Source organism: Lucilia cuprina, chromosome 2 (genome assembly GCF_022045245.1).
Source record: "Lucilia cuprina isolate Lc7/37 chromosome 2, ASM2204524v1, whole genome shotgun sequence".
Lineage (NCBI taxonomy): Eukaryota > Metazoa > Arthropoda > Insecta > Diptera > Calliphoridae > Lucilia > Lucilia cuprina.
In genome coordinates, this window is record NC_060950.1 from 8757139 (window position 1) to 8770274 (window position 13136).

General features: G+C 29.7%; 2 protein-coding genes across 4 annotated transcripts; one reads left to right on the forward strand and one right to left on the reverse strand.

Annotated features, from left to right (window-relative positions):
• Nucleotides 1–273: 273 nt before the first annotated feature.
• Nucleotides 274–3313, forward strand: LOC111680648 (40S ribosomal protein S11). Of its 3 annotated transcripts, XM_023442324.2 has the most exons (5): nucleotides 335–361; nucleotides 814–936; nucleotides 1230–1358; nucleotides 1478–1683; nucleotides 3071–3313. In XM_023442324.2, the coding sequence occupies exons 1-5, from the start codon at nucleotides 350–352 to the stop codon at nucleotides 3192–3194; spliced, it is 594 nt and encodes a 197-aa protein (XP_023298092.2). In that variant the 5' UTR covers nucleotides 335–349; the 3' UTR covers nucleotides 3195–3313. The 3 variants fall into 3 exon arrangements, with proteins under 3 accessions (XP_023298090.1, XP_023298092.2, XP_023298091.2); XM_023442322.2 differs by lacking the exon at nucleotides 814–936 and having other exon boundaries at nucleotides 274–361; XM_023442323.2 differs by lacking the exon at nucleotides 1230–1358.
• A 2244-nt stretch (nucleotides 3314–5557) lies between these two features.
• Nucleotides 5558–12236, reverse strand: LOC111680636 (ionotropic receptor 25a). The gene is made up of 9 exons (XM_023442309.2): nucleotides 11192–12236; nucleotides 9111–9260; nucleotides 8569–9042; nucleotides 8264–8501; nucleotides 8088–8202; nucleotides 7768–8013; nucleotides 6756–7348; nucleotides 6175–6690; nucleotides 5558–6109 (listed from the first exon to the last, which is right to left on the reverse strand). Exons 1-9 carry the CDS (start codon nucleotides 11298–11300, stop codon nucleotides 5728–5730), a joined length of 2823 nt encoding a protein of 940 aa, XP_023298077.1. The 5' UTR covers nucleotides 11301–12236; the 3' UTR covers nucleotides 5558–5727.
• Between the last annotated feature and the right edge of the window lie 900 nt (nucleotides 12237–13136).

Consider the following 13136-nt stretch of genomic DNA (forward strand, 5'->3'; position numbering starts at 1 on the left):
AAATAAATAAATATTGATTTAAATAATATGGCCGGTAATTTTAATGTATATTTTCAATAAAAAAAAATAAAAATTTATGTGTAAAAAAGCCACAAAAAGATTTCCTTTATTTTTTTTACAATGTTAACTAACATTTTCGATAACACAGTTTAAATGATAAAACAGTTCTTTATACTAAGTATTACAACACCACCTAGTGTTAAGTAGCTTAAAATATCCCTGCATCATCAACTACAGCCAACTTCATACATAAATGTCAAAGAAAATTTCCCTTTTTTAATAAAATTTCCCTTTTTATTCGCTGTTTCAACTTCCTTTTCGTGCTTGCGCTCTTTCCTTTTACATCAATATGGCTGATCAGGTAAGACGCGAAGAAAATTCTACGTTTTTTTCAATTAAACCTACAAAAATGACCTGAAAATGTGAAAATTCTATTAAAAAGTGATAATTAAAATAAAAACCTATCGATGGCTATACGATTCATGTGGAAATTTTTAAGGAAAATGTAAAAAATCGCGAAAATAAAGTGACAGATTGTAGTGTTTTCAGGGGCGAGTAACAACACCACGCGGAGCAAATAAAAAAAAGAAAATTCAACTAAACTATAAAAAAAATGTGTAAAAATATGAATAAATAAATTTTGAAAAATAATTTTTTTAATAAATAAAAGTACTTAAAGTTTTTAATTGTCTTTTACAATCTATTAATGGTTTAGTTTTTTTTTTTTGTTTAGTAAAAAGAAAAAATATAACCCTACTTTTAGAGTTAAAGTGTGTCTTGTTAATTTCTTTTTGTTGGAATTTTTATTTAAAGCAAACTGAACGTGCTTTCCGTAAACAATTTACTGTGCCTGTGATACGTCGCAAGCCTAATAATTTTAAGAAAAAGCCACGTTTTCATCGCAGCATTGGTCTGGGTTTTCGTACTCCGGCCGAGGTGAGTTTCAGGAACAAAAACTAACTAATTTGTGTTTTGTTTTTTTTTATATATTTCTATGCACGCCTGTACAAACCCTTTTATCCTACAAAAAAAAAAAACAAACATTTCCCCAACAACATTGAACGTTTACATCCAATTCATATGCATTTGATCAAATGGAATGATTAACAAATAAAAAAAACCCAAACAATTCCTGAATGCTGAATAACAAAACAAACATCCACAACCCTTTCCCAAATGCATTTGTTGTATTATGCCTTTGTGTGTGTGTGTATGAATGACTACTACAGCAAAACGAGAGAGCCTTCCAAAAACAATTCGGCATTAACCTAAACAGAAAGGTTAAGCCCGGTGTCACCAAGAAGAAGGTACTCCGCCGTTACCGTGATATCGGTTTGGGTTTCAAGACTCCCCGTGATGTAAGTTGTTTTCTTGTTTATTATCTCTCTTTTCCCCACTTCTTTTACTAATAATTATTGATAATTAAGTATAATTTTGAAAACAAGTAAATGATAAAAGAATTTTTCTTCTTCATTAGGCTATTGATGGCAACTACATTGACAAGAAATGCCCCTTCACCGGCAATGTAAGAATTCGTGGTCGCATCTTAACCGGTGCCGTACGTAAAACTAAAATGCAACGTACCATTGTACTCCGTCGTGATTACTTGCACTTTGTACGTAAATACAGCCGTTTCGAAAAACGTCACAGAAACATGAGCGCTCACTGCTCTCCCTGCTTCAGGTTAGTTGCTGTTCTTATTTTCTAATTTTCTTTATAGGTTTTCAAACAAATTATGAGTTATTAAATTGAAATTGTGAATTCAAATATGCAGAATTTGATTTTCTGATTGATTTTGAATCAAAATTTGTAGATCTACTTTGCATTTACTTGATTCGAAAACGAAAATATTTGGTGAATTGTTTTTTTAAATACATTTTTTCAACTCGCAATCGGTATTGTACGGTTGTATCTGTTTCAAAAAATTTTATTTGAATAATTTTTATGACATACAATGCTACAACGATACAACATCGATTGTGAAGTGGACAGTTGTTTTATTCTTTTCGAAACGATGTACATAACAACTAATCCCCAATGGCTTCGAAAACGGAATATGTAATTCATTTTCAGTTATGGATTTAAGTTCACTTAACTTTGTTAGTATTGCCAACTTTTCACTAAAAAACATAAACAATGAACAGCTGTTTTTTGGAAATAATACCTTTGTATAATGAAAAATTTTGGCAAAAATGTTTAATAAACATTTAAAACAGTAATAAAGAAAACAAAACAAATCAGAAAATTGCAATTTACTTAAAATATTAAGATTTTGTTCTTCCGAAATCATTGTTTTATTGTTTTTGTTAATTTTGTTTTTTTCACTTATAACTTAATTTTAATTGGCCAATAACTGTTTACTGAAAAACATAAAACATATATTAAACTAGGTTTAAACAATGAATGAGATTATCTTTATCTGAAAAACCCCACTAAGGGCGAGTTTTTCTGATAAAGATAATCCTTATTCTTTGGTTAAACCTGGTTTAATATATGTTTCGTGTTTTTCATTTATCATTTATAACAAAAACTTAATATTTTAAGTAAATTTCAATTTTCTGATTTGTTTTATTTTATTTATTATTGTTTTAAATGTTTATTAACATTTTTTCAAAATTTTCCATTTTACAAATGTATTGTTTGCAAAAAACAGCTGTTCACTGTTTATGTTTTTGAGTGAAAAGTTGGCAATACTAAACAAAGCTAACTGAGCTTAAATCTAAAACAGAAAAACACAATCATCGGTTAAAGTTCGCCTAAATTTGTTCCGAGTTTAATCTAACAGCAAGTTAATCCTAGTTTAACTGAGGAGTAAGAAACCCGCCCTAAGTCTTTTAATTGCTTAACAATTTCAATTTAATTATCATAAATAGAACATAAACATTTCATTTATATGATGATAAAATCATGACGGTCTTCATAAACAAAATTGCTGAAAAAACTTGATATTTTTACTTAAAAGTAAAAGAACTGAAAATGAAAAATGAAACATGCATTCTAAATTCTCTTTTAAAAACAACTTTTATTTAAAACATTTTAACTAAACTTCTTTTTCTTTCTCAAATTACAGAGATGTTGAAATCGGCGATATTGTTACCATTGGTGAATGTCGTCCCTTGTCCAAGACTGTTCGTTTCAACGTATTGAAGGTCTCCAAGGGTCATGGTTCCAAGAAGAGTTTCAAGAAATTCTAAATTATTGCTAATAACAACACCATATATAGAACCAAGATGCTTTTCTATTTAGTTTGATGTTCAAACTATGCTTCTTTGATTTTTACAGAAATAATAAAAAAACTCTTTAAAAAATCAAATATTTTCCAGTTTTTGTTTATTTTTTAAATTTTTTATTTAGATTTTCAGGTGTTTATTGGGGGCTTGATGGTTCACACTCTCCCTAGGGTTTAAAAGGTAATTATGGCATTTTTTTAATTTTATATTATTTGCTTTATAAACTGATGATAAAATCATGACGGTCTTCATAAACAAAATTGCTGAAAAGACTTGATATTTTAACTTAAATCTACTGATAAACATTTTTAATCAATACAATATTTTTGGTGTAAAGTAAAAAGGTTTTTGAACGAAGTTTCTCTATAATTCCAAACGTTTTTATTTCAAGTCTTATTTGATATTTATTTAATTTTAAAAATTTTAAAAAACCATCTGTTTTTAGCTTAGAGTTAACAATGGTTTACTACACATAAACGTTTTAATAACTATTGTTAACTTAGTGCCGGTCCACATTAGGAAACTTTTGATTTTGCGTGAGAAAGAGAAAGAATATCATACATCTTTCTCTTGCGGTAAGGAGTTTCTCGTACTCGGAAACTTTTTTTGTTATTCTTCTCATTCAAACAACAACATATCAATGCAATTAACAGGTAGTTTCTAAAACAAAAGTTTCTATATGTAAACATTAAGGAAACTTCAAAAGAGAATTAAGAAAAAAGTTTGTCTACAAAAGTTTCCTAGTGTGGACCAGGTCCTAGTAATCGTTTTTGCATAAGGCGGAAATTGTATTTAAGATTCCCTAGACTTTTTTACAAAACACCAAAACTATTGAAATGATAAAAAATATTTTGCTTTTAAAAATTATAGATTTTTATCGAAAACTAATAAAAGTTTTTTTCTTTTCATTTCCAGCTTTTTTGAAAAAAAGAAATCAACAGTTTTTCAACATTTTCTTATTGAAAAGGTAATTATAATTAATATACACATTAAAAAACAATACATTTTTAATCTGATGATAAAATCATGACGGTCTTCATAAACACAATTGCTGAAAAGACTTGATATTTTAACTTAAATCTACTGATAAAATTAAATATAAATTAATTTCTTAAAAACTCTTTTTTTAATTACTAATGAAGTTTTGAAATTTTCTTTATTTTCAGGAATTTTGTTTTTGTTGTAACAGTTTGACTGTGACCGATAGTTTTTTCTTGGGGAAAAAACTTTTGGCTAGTACAGCTGTAACTGAGTTGTCAATCTTTGGCCGAGTATGACTCGATTCGTTACGGAGCGATGATTCTATTGTCTTGGGAACACAGGCATTTTGTTATGGTTTGGGCTAAACTTTCAATTTTCATTTAAAGCTGTGAGGAAACAGTATTTGCGGAGGTTTATTTTGTAAAAACATTTTCAGAATAAACTTCTTTCTTTTTTTTTAATTTAAATTTACGAAAATGTTTTCAACGTCTATTTTACAAACTAACGAGCATTAATTTTGTCTTGTTTTATTTGAATTAATTTCGTATTAAATAAAAAAAATTAAAAAATTAATTAAAACTAATTAAAATGTGTTTATTTTCTTTTTTTCATTTCTAAATCTTTTAAGAGTTTGCACTAAAAATATATTACGGACCGATTATTTAAAGGATTTATGGACGAATGTCATTACTAATATTAAGAAATAAAATTTAAATTTAAAATTTACAAAGTAAACAGATGATTTTATAAAGCAATCTGTGATCTCATAGATAATCAAATGGACTCTTCTTCAATAAACTAATCTATTGACGGGATTGTTGATAGACTATTGATATGCAACTACATACATATATACTACACTAAAGTCCACACTAAACTATGTTCTAGACTAGACTGTACTATAGTCTATCACTTGGGGATCACCTTTGACAGCCTGTTTACTTCCTCAGCTCATGCCACTGAAAATACGAACAGATTTCGAAAGTCGAAAAGTCGACTATTTATAAAATACTTATAGTCGAAAAGTCTAAAAATTTAAATGAAAAAAGTTGAAAAATCGACTTTTCATAAAATGCTAAAGTCGAAAAGTCGACTTTAGCTAAATGAAAAAAGTCGAAAAGTCGACTTTTCGTTTCAACTGTAGAACCCTAGAACCTAAATACAGAAAATAAAATTGTTTTGTTTAAGCTGTTACAACAATATAGTCTCCCACAGATAAGATTTTTTAATTGAAGGTGCCTCAGAACAGGTACATATGAAATTTTTGAATTTGGGGAGAATGTAAACAACTCAACAAAAAAAATTCCTCTTATAAATGAAACAAAAAGAGTCAAAAAAACTTAAATAAAGTTAGCGAGTTATACCTTTATTTAAATAAAATTTGTGCATTTTTAAAATAAACACCGAAATAATGACAGGACTACTAAATACCAGCACCTGCAACATGTTTATATGTGCCTAAAACAGTTATACATAAATTCCACAATTAAATCGAATACAACACTGTTTAAATCCTTTAAAATCTTGGTTTAAAATTTTGAGGATATTGATTGAAACGTGGACGTAAAGCAACATTGGCCTTATCGTACTCTTTGCCAGATTGTCCCAAAATAACACCCTCAGCTAATTTAACATCTTTGCCTGGTGGGGTATTGGCCTCAGCCACATCGATGATGCGCGGATTTTTACGATATTTATACCACCAGTACTCAAATACCAAAGTAATACAGGCCATACCAATGCCAACGAAGATAACTATGAATACACCACCAATATTTTCAATAGAAATACCATCTGATTGGTCTTCAGGTTTATCGCATTTCGCTTGAGCCTCATCATTCTTCCACCATTTCTCTTTGAGTTTTTCCAATTGGCGTTTGTTGAGTAAAGTTAAAATACTAAAAAAAAGAGTTTTTTTAAACAAATATTCCTAGTTTAAAGGACATTTTCATATAAAACTTACGCATTATTAAACTGATCCTTGAGATGTGAACCCTGTTGTACTGCTATGGCATAGGGTTTTCGTGAAAACTCCTCTCCCACTACTTGCAGATCACAATTTGTCATTACCAAATAACGTATATCAGTAGCATCACCCAGAAAAGCAAATCCAGTAGCGGTGGTAGAGTTACGTACTCTAGCGACTGCCTCATCTAGTGTGGACGGTAATTGGGCCTCTTGCATTGCTTGCCACATTTTGGTGTATTTATCACTTACAGGATAATCCCATACTGCCAATTTTGATCTTTCCAAAGGAGTCAAAGAATCATTTAGAGATAAATCTTTCCAAATTTCATAAAACATTTGTTCGATATTAGCCATACGTTCAAAATAAGTCATGGCAGAGGAACCATTAAGGGGAGCATATAAAATCTTATACTGTTTAGCTAAATCGTCTAAGGATTCCACGGGAGTGTCCAAACGTGAAACCGTCAAGAAGGCAGCCAAATTGGCAGTATAAGATGCAATGATAATGAAACTAAGAGCAAAAGCAAGTAATTGTTTAATATACATGTATTTTTTATGATCTATTTCTATTCTTACCCAAATAACCACCAAGTAGCTGCCACCAAACGGCCCGATAGATTTTTCGGAGCCTCTCCACCACCCTGCGGTGTTAGAGAAGTCATGCAAAACCACAAACATTCCTTCAAATTAAACTCTCTCTTCTCATCGTCATCTTTATATTTCTCACGATTATTCTGATAACTATAAGGACTCCAACGATCGAATACCCACATTAGAAAACTGGTAAAGAAATACGCGGCCAATATACACAACCATACATTTGTTTCTAACACTGTTAAAAATTTAAACAATGAACTGGGCGTACTGGGTCTTTGCATCATTATGGTTATGCCGACCAAATCGTAATAGGGTACGGTAAAATCAATAACAATTTCTCGTTCGGCCATTACCGACATTGAACCTAAACCTATGTCAGCATGTTTATCGATTAATTTCTTGACAATTCCATTCCATTCGCCCTTCTCGTCCATATTGCCGAATTTACCATCTTCCACTTCTTGTATTGTATAATCAAAATGTACAATTTCCGCAATTTCATTTATCAAATCGATGCAATAACCTTTATAGCCTTTAGGAGCGGTTTCATCTCTCATTATGAATGGGGCTTGCTAGAGAACAAGAGAAAAAGGCGTTGCTAGGAGTTATATTTCGAATATTGTATATAAAGGTGTATATCTGACTAAATTATATATATTATAGCCAATGTTGAGATAATAGTTGATACTCTAGACCAGACTATTAAACAAACAATCATAAAGAATATTTGCCAGATTATATAGTAGCCCATAGTCCAGACTATAGTTCATATTATCGTTAAGGCAAGTCTATGGTTGAGATTATAGTCAAGACTAGAGAACAGACTATAGTTAAGACTACAAGCCAGTCTCTAGTCAAGAATTTATAACAGTTTGTAGTCAAGACTATTGATCATGCTATAGTATAGACTATAAACTGGACTATAGTCAAGAATATGGAATAGATTATAATAAAATACCCATAATATTAATGTCTTATTAGATAAACATACCACCACTGTAAAAATTCTATAAACCGTATCGGCGGTTAGATTTTTCATAGCCTCTTCATCTTTGACGGTCAACGGTGATTCTAAGCCAGCAGTCCAAGTACCAATAGATTTACTATTAACCGAATTTCCACCACGTATTTGTATAACATTAATATCCATTTCAAATTTGGAATAACTGTAACCATTAAAGGTTTTTCCCGGTTGAGTAACTAATTCAAAATCACCATAAGAAGTGGGCTCTTGAACCTATGAAATATTTTAATTACAATACACACATCATGTAATATATTAATAATAGAACAATTATGAAAAGCTCTTACTTGTATAAAATATTGTTTTAGATCAATATTTCTTTCGGGTGTATTGCCACCTTGAAAATCATCACATCCCAAATATTCCATATTTGCAGTCCAGGCGCCCGATTGCAACATTTCTCTGAAATTTTTGAAACACCAATATTACAAATCGTTTTTTTAGTAAAAAATTTAAGCCCTACTTAATTGCCAAAAAGGTTCTCAAGGCCAAATCGAAATAGAAAACGGACATAATCTGTGGTTCCTCATTTAAATTGTATGTGGTACGCAGTAGACCCAAACGTTCACGATTTTGAGGATAAACTACTGGTTTTAAAAACATAATGGTAGCATTATCTCGTTTACTCGAAACTTCACCCTCATTTTGGGTTATAGCATGCCAAGCAAAATTACGCTCGAAAAAGGCCGGTTTAACCGATTCTATAATATTAAACAATATAACAATTTAAACACAACTTTGTAATTAACTGAAAAAAAGAAAACTCACCCAACACCTGACCAATCGTTTTAAGACTACCCAATATAAAGAAATTATTTATATCCAAATTTCTTAATCTCTCAATTTGATCGGCTCGTGCCCTTTCACCTTCCGCCACTGCAGTTATAACATGACGAGTTTGTATATTTTGCAATAATGACTTGTATTTGTGGTCCATAACAAAAGTATCATCATATAAAATGGCTGCATTGGTAATATTCATTTTACGCACGATACTCCTTACCACTTCTGGTATTATATCAGCCGGTGGCATAACTTGTAATAGATATTTTTGTTTACTTTCCTCCATGTCACGCCATTGTCTTAGATCACCCTCTTGACCATAGGAGGCACTTACCGTAGGCAAACCGAGAGCTTGAGTAAATGACTTAACCGTTTCCGATGCTATTCCTGATTTTGTAGTATCGAATACAACATGTGGCGGTTGTTTATTTTCAATGCTTTGGGCATATTTGGTGCAAACTGGTGGGAATCAATGAAATAAAAATTTCTAAATTTTCTCGAATATAAATATTACGGTGTACACTTACTCGATTCCAGAAGTGCTTTAGCATCCGTTTTATTTGCTTCAATTTTATCGATTTGCACCGACAATCCATAGTTGGAGTTTTTCTTTAAATATGTTTGTACCGTTTCTATAGCTTTAGTGGCTGGATCGTTGTCTAATTCGTTGATGAATACTAAAGGAGAAAAATTTAATTTCAGTTTAATTGAAAAGTTAATAAGAGCGGTTTTTTCAATAATTGCAAATTTAATCTATCTATCTATCTATCTATCTATCTATCTATCTATCTATCTATCTATCTATCTATCTATCTATCTATCTATCTATCTATCTATCTATCTATCTATCTATCTATCTATCTATCTATCTATCTATCTATCTATCTATCTATCTATCTATATTTAGGTCTTCACGTGTAGAATCAGCTAGTCCAATCAAGGGCCTGCAAGCAGACCGGGCATCACTAGTATCTTATTTAAAAGGGACTCTCAAACGAATCTAATATTGAAGGAGACTGTAGTCAAAACTATAGATCAATTAACAGACCAGCCTTCAGTAATGACAAGTGACTATATTACAGCTAAGGATATAAATCAGACTGTAGACTCAGACTTTAAAACATTATAGACTATATACCAGATGAATGACAAGATTATATATCAGATTATATGCAAGACTATAGACTATGCTATAGTCAATACTTGAGACAAGATTATAGGTAAGACTTTATATAGACCAGACTATAGACGAGACTAAAGTTTACACTGTAGATCAAACTATAGGTATACACTAGATAATAGGCAAAATTATGGACCAGAATATAGACCAGACAAAAGACTAGAAAATATATCAAACTAAAGCTAAGACTGCCTACCAGGCTATAGGCAAGACTATAGCAAAGACTGCAGTCAATACTACGGATTGGACTTTATATAGTAAGGTTGTGTAGAATACTACTACCAATAATAAAGTCAAGAAAATAGACATCCTATAGCCTACTATAGGTCTGGAAATATTATGTATTGATTAGACCAGTTATGTTAAAATATTTTCGTATAATTTCATATGAATTGGAGTACATGATCCGTTTAGTAGTCCTATGTAATGCAGGCATAGATCAAGTTTATTTTTTTGAAAACAACATAGTCCATAGCCTGTATTTCATAGGATCATGTTGTGGATTATGTATTCCCATAATTTAAACCAAGGATTAGTTTTGGAATTACGTGGTCCTCACTTAAGACATCACAATATTAAAGGGAGTATGATTTTTTCATGTATGAATTTCAATTAGTTTTGAACCAGTCCCACTCCTTTTAGGAGTAGTTTTATTTTCAAAACCATCATGATATTTTAAAAACATATAATTTTCCATTAATTATTTATATGCAATAAATTATTAGCTATAATAAAAAATCATGATGGTTTTATAAGTCAATTTAAAAAATAAATACTAATTACTTTAATATAATGTATTAAAATGTATGTCTGTGGATACATATGTACATATAAATATATAGAAAGAAATGCTAATATTTACATATTATTTACGTATTTCATAGTTATATTACACTCAACTAATTTTGTTAGTTGGATTTGAATAATTATATAACTTTAGAAAAAAGAATTTTTATTATAAATCGTAAAATATATGAATTATTTTTATTCAACACAGAATTTAATTTCCAATCTTTGTATAAAAATTTTTATTAAAACCAAAATTTTGAAAAAAAAAGTTGACTATTGGTGAAAAAGTCATGATTATCGATTATCATAATTAGGTCTATAATGATTAAGACTTTCAGAATGATAATTTGTTTGTGGGTAAATATTTAATTAAAACTTTTTTAATTAAATGTCAAGTCTACGAAAAAAAAACTGATTTAATAACTCAAATCTCACCCCCTTTTCATCATATTAATTGTTATTAAAATTGGTATGACCAATTAATTATTGAGTTTAAGTTAACATTGTAATTTGTAAATATTAAAATATAAGATATATGTATATATAAAAGTTCTTTGATTTTAGCCATTTCTTAATACAATTTTTTATAAAAAATATAGAATGTAATTTATCACTTTTTTTAATTAACATTTTACTTACAAACATTAATATTTTGACTTGTTTGTCCTCGAACGATTTTATCTTTTATCGAAATTCCCAAAATTATAAAAAATATAATTTTGAAAATATTAAAATAAGAAAAAACCATGTTATTTTTTCAAATGACCTTCAACATGGAGTATTAATTAGAAAATATATTATAATAATTTGATATTTTTTGTTTTTCTGTTCACTCCGTTTCCGATGATTTTATTACAGCGAGTTCTAAAATATAACTGAAGGTTTTGGAAATAGAATAGAATAATAGAAATGTAACGGAAATTGTTATAATATATTAAAGGGTACTTTAACGTTACTATTTAGACGAAGTGACCACACAATTTATTGAAAGGATAATTGTGTTTACACATGAGCATTTATTGTTATTATTCCTTATTGTTGTTGTATTGTTAGTTACTAACTATGGTTGATGTCCGGTTAGAAATCCTTACGATGACAGACAATTGTGCATGTAGCACATGTGAGTATAATGTATGTAAGTATATTAGGGTGGTACACATGTTTTATTAAGAAATTAGCAAAGCTATAGACTCTTAAACTACATTATGTATCAAATTGTAAACCAGATTTCAGTCAATATTTAAAACAGACAAATGTCAAGGCAACAGAGAAAATTTTAGTCAAGACTTAAAGCCGTAATACAAGGTTGTCAGATCTTAAAATGTTGTGAGAAAAATGTTCAGAAAATGTTTAATAAACGTTTGAACTTAGAATTTTTCTTTCGCAGCGTTGTCAGAATAAGAATTACCGAAAATATTGCATGACAAAATTTGTAAGTTGACAGTATTATAAGACATATTCCGTACATTTTACTGCCAACGTTGTAAGATCTAACAACTGTGCATACATAGCATTAGACCAGATTTTAGTTATGGGTATAAACTAGATTATAGATCAGACTATATTCCATAAAAACCAGACTAAACTTATAGTAATAATTCTACTAATAATACAACATATCAAGATCTATAGATCAGATTATTGTCAATACCATAAACAATTATATATGCTAAACTTTAAAGGAATAGACTTTATATATTCAAGACTATAAATCAAGATATAGTCAATACTATATACAAGACTTTAGTTAAGATCATTACAATATACACTATAGACCATATTAAAGTTGATACTGTAGTAAGAAATATATATCAGGACGATAGTCAGGTTTTTAGTCTTAAGTCAATAAATCAGACTATAGTCCAGCCCAGGAATGTCAAATGGATTTTTCTAATTGTACAAAGCCGCTTTTAAAAGTTTACTTTTTTGGGTCAGATTGTACCAAATCTATATTTTTGCAAAATTATATCAATGTACATAAAAAGCATTTCAAGCTTGAGTAAACTAATCAATATTCGTAGGACATTAGTCAATGTAGTAGTCCATTGACAAGACAATAAGCTATTCTATAGAATAAACGGGGGACTAGTCTATAACAGAAACTGGTATACTAGTCCAAAGACTAATTCAGAAATACTTTAAACGTCTAGTTAAAAAAATTGACCAAATTTATACAAAATGGGTCATTGGTGTACCATTGTACTTTTGAAGATAGAATTGTACCAAAATAGTACAATTGTATCAATTTTGCCAACCCTAGTCCAGCCCATAGACCAAACTATATTTAATTAGGGTTCTATAAATCGACTTTCGAATAATCGAACAATCGACTTTTTGTCGAAAAAAGTCGATAACTCGACTATCGTCTGTGAAAAAAGTCGACTTTGTGAATAAAAGTCGAAAAGTCGAAAAAAGTCGATAAGTCGAAAAAAGTTGAATAAAGTCGAAAAAAGTCGAAGATTGTCGAAAAGTCGTAAAAAGTCAAAAAGTCGAAAAGTAGGAAAAAGTCGAAAAAAGTCGGAAAAAGTCGAAAAATCGAAAATTGTAGAAACAAGTCAAAAATTTTAAAAAAGTGGAAAAAAGT

Bases quoted from the DNA above. Each gene is read 5' to 3' on its own strand.
- LOC111680648 (XM_023442324.2), top strand. The intron at 1,359-1,477 runs GTAAGTTGTTTT...CTTCTTCATTAG, and splicing joins GTTTCAAGACTCCCCGTGAT to GCTATTGATGGCAACTACAT. The intron at 1,684-3,070 runs GTTAGTTGCTGT...CTCAAATTACAG, and splicing joins CACTGCTCTCCCTGCTTCAG to AGATGTTGAAATCGGCGATA.
- LOC111680636 (XM_023442309.2), bottom strand. From the start codon at position 11,300: ATGGTTTTTTCTTATTTTAATATTTTCAAAATTATATTTTTTATAATT. The intron at 8,203-8,263 runs GTAGGGCTTAAA...CAAAAATTTCAG, and splicing joins AGAACCTTTTTGGCAATTAA to AGAAATGTTGCAATCGGGCG. The intron at 6,110-6,174 runs GTAAGTTTTATA...TCTTTTTTTTAG, and splicing joins AAGGATCAGTTTAATAATGC to TATTTTAACTTTACTCAACA.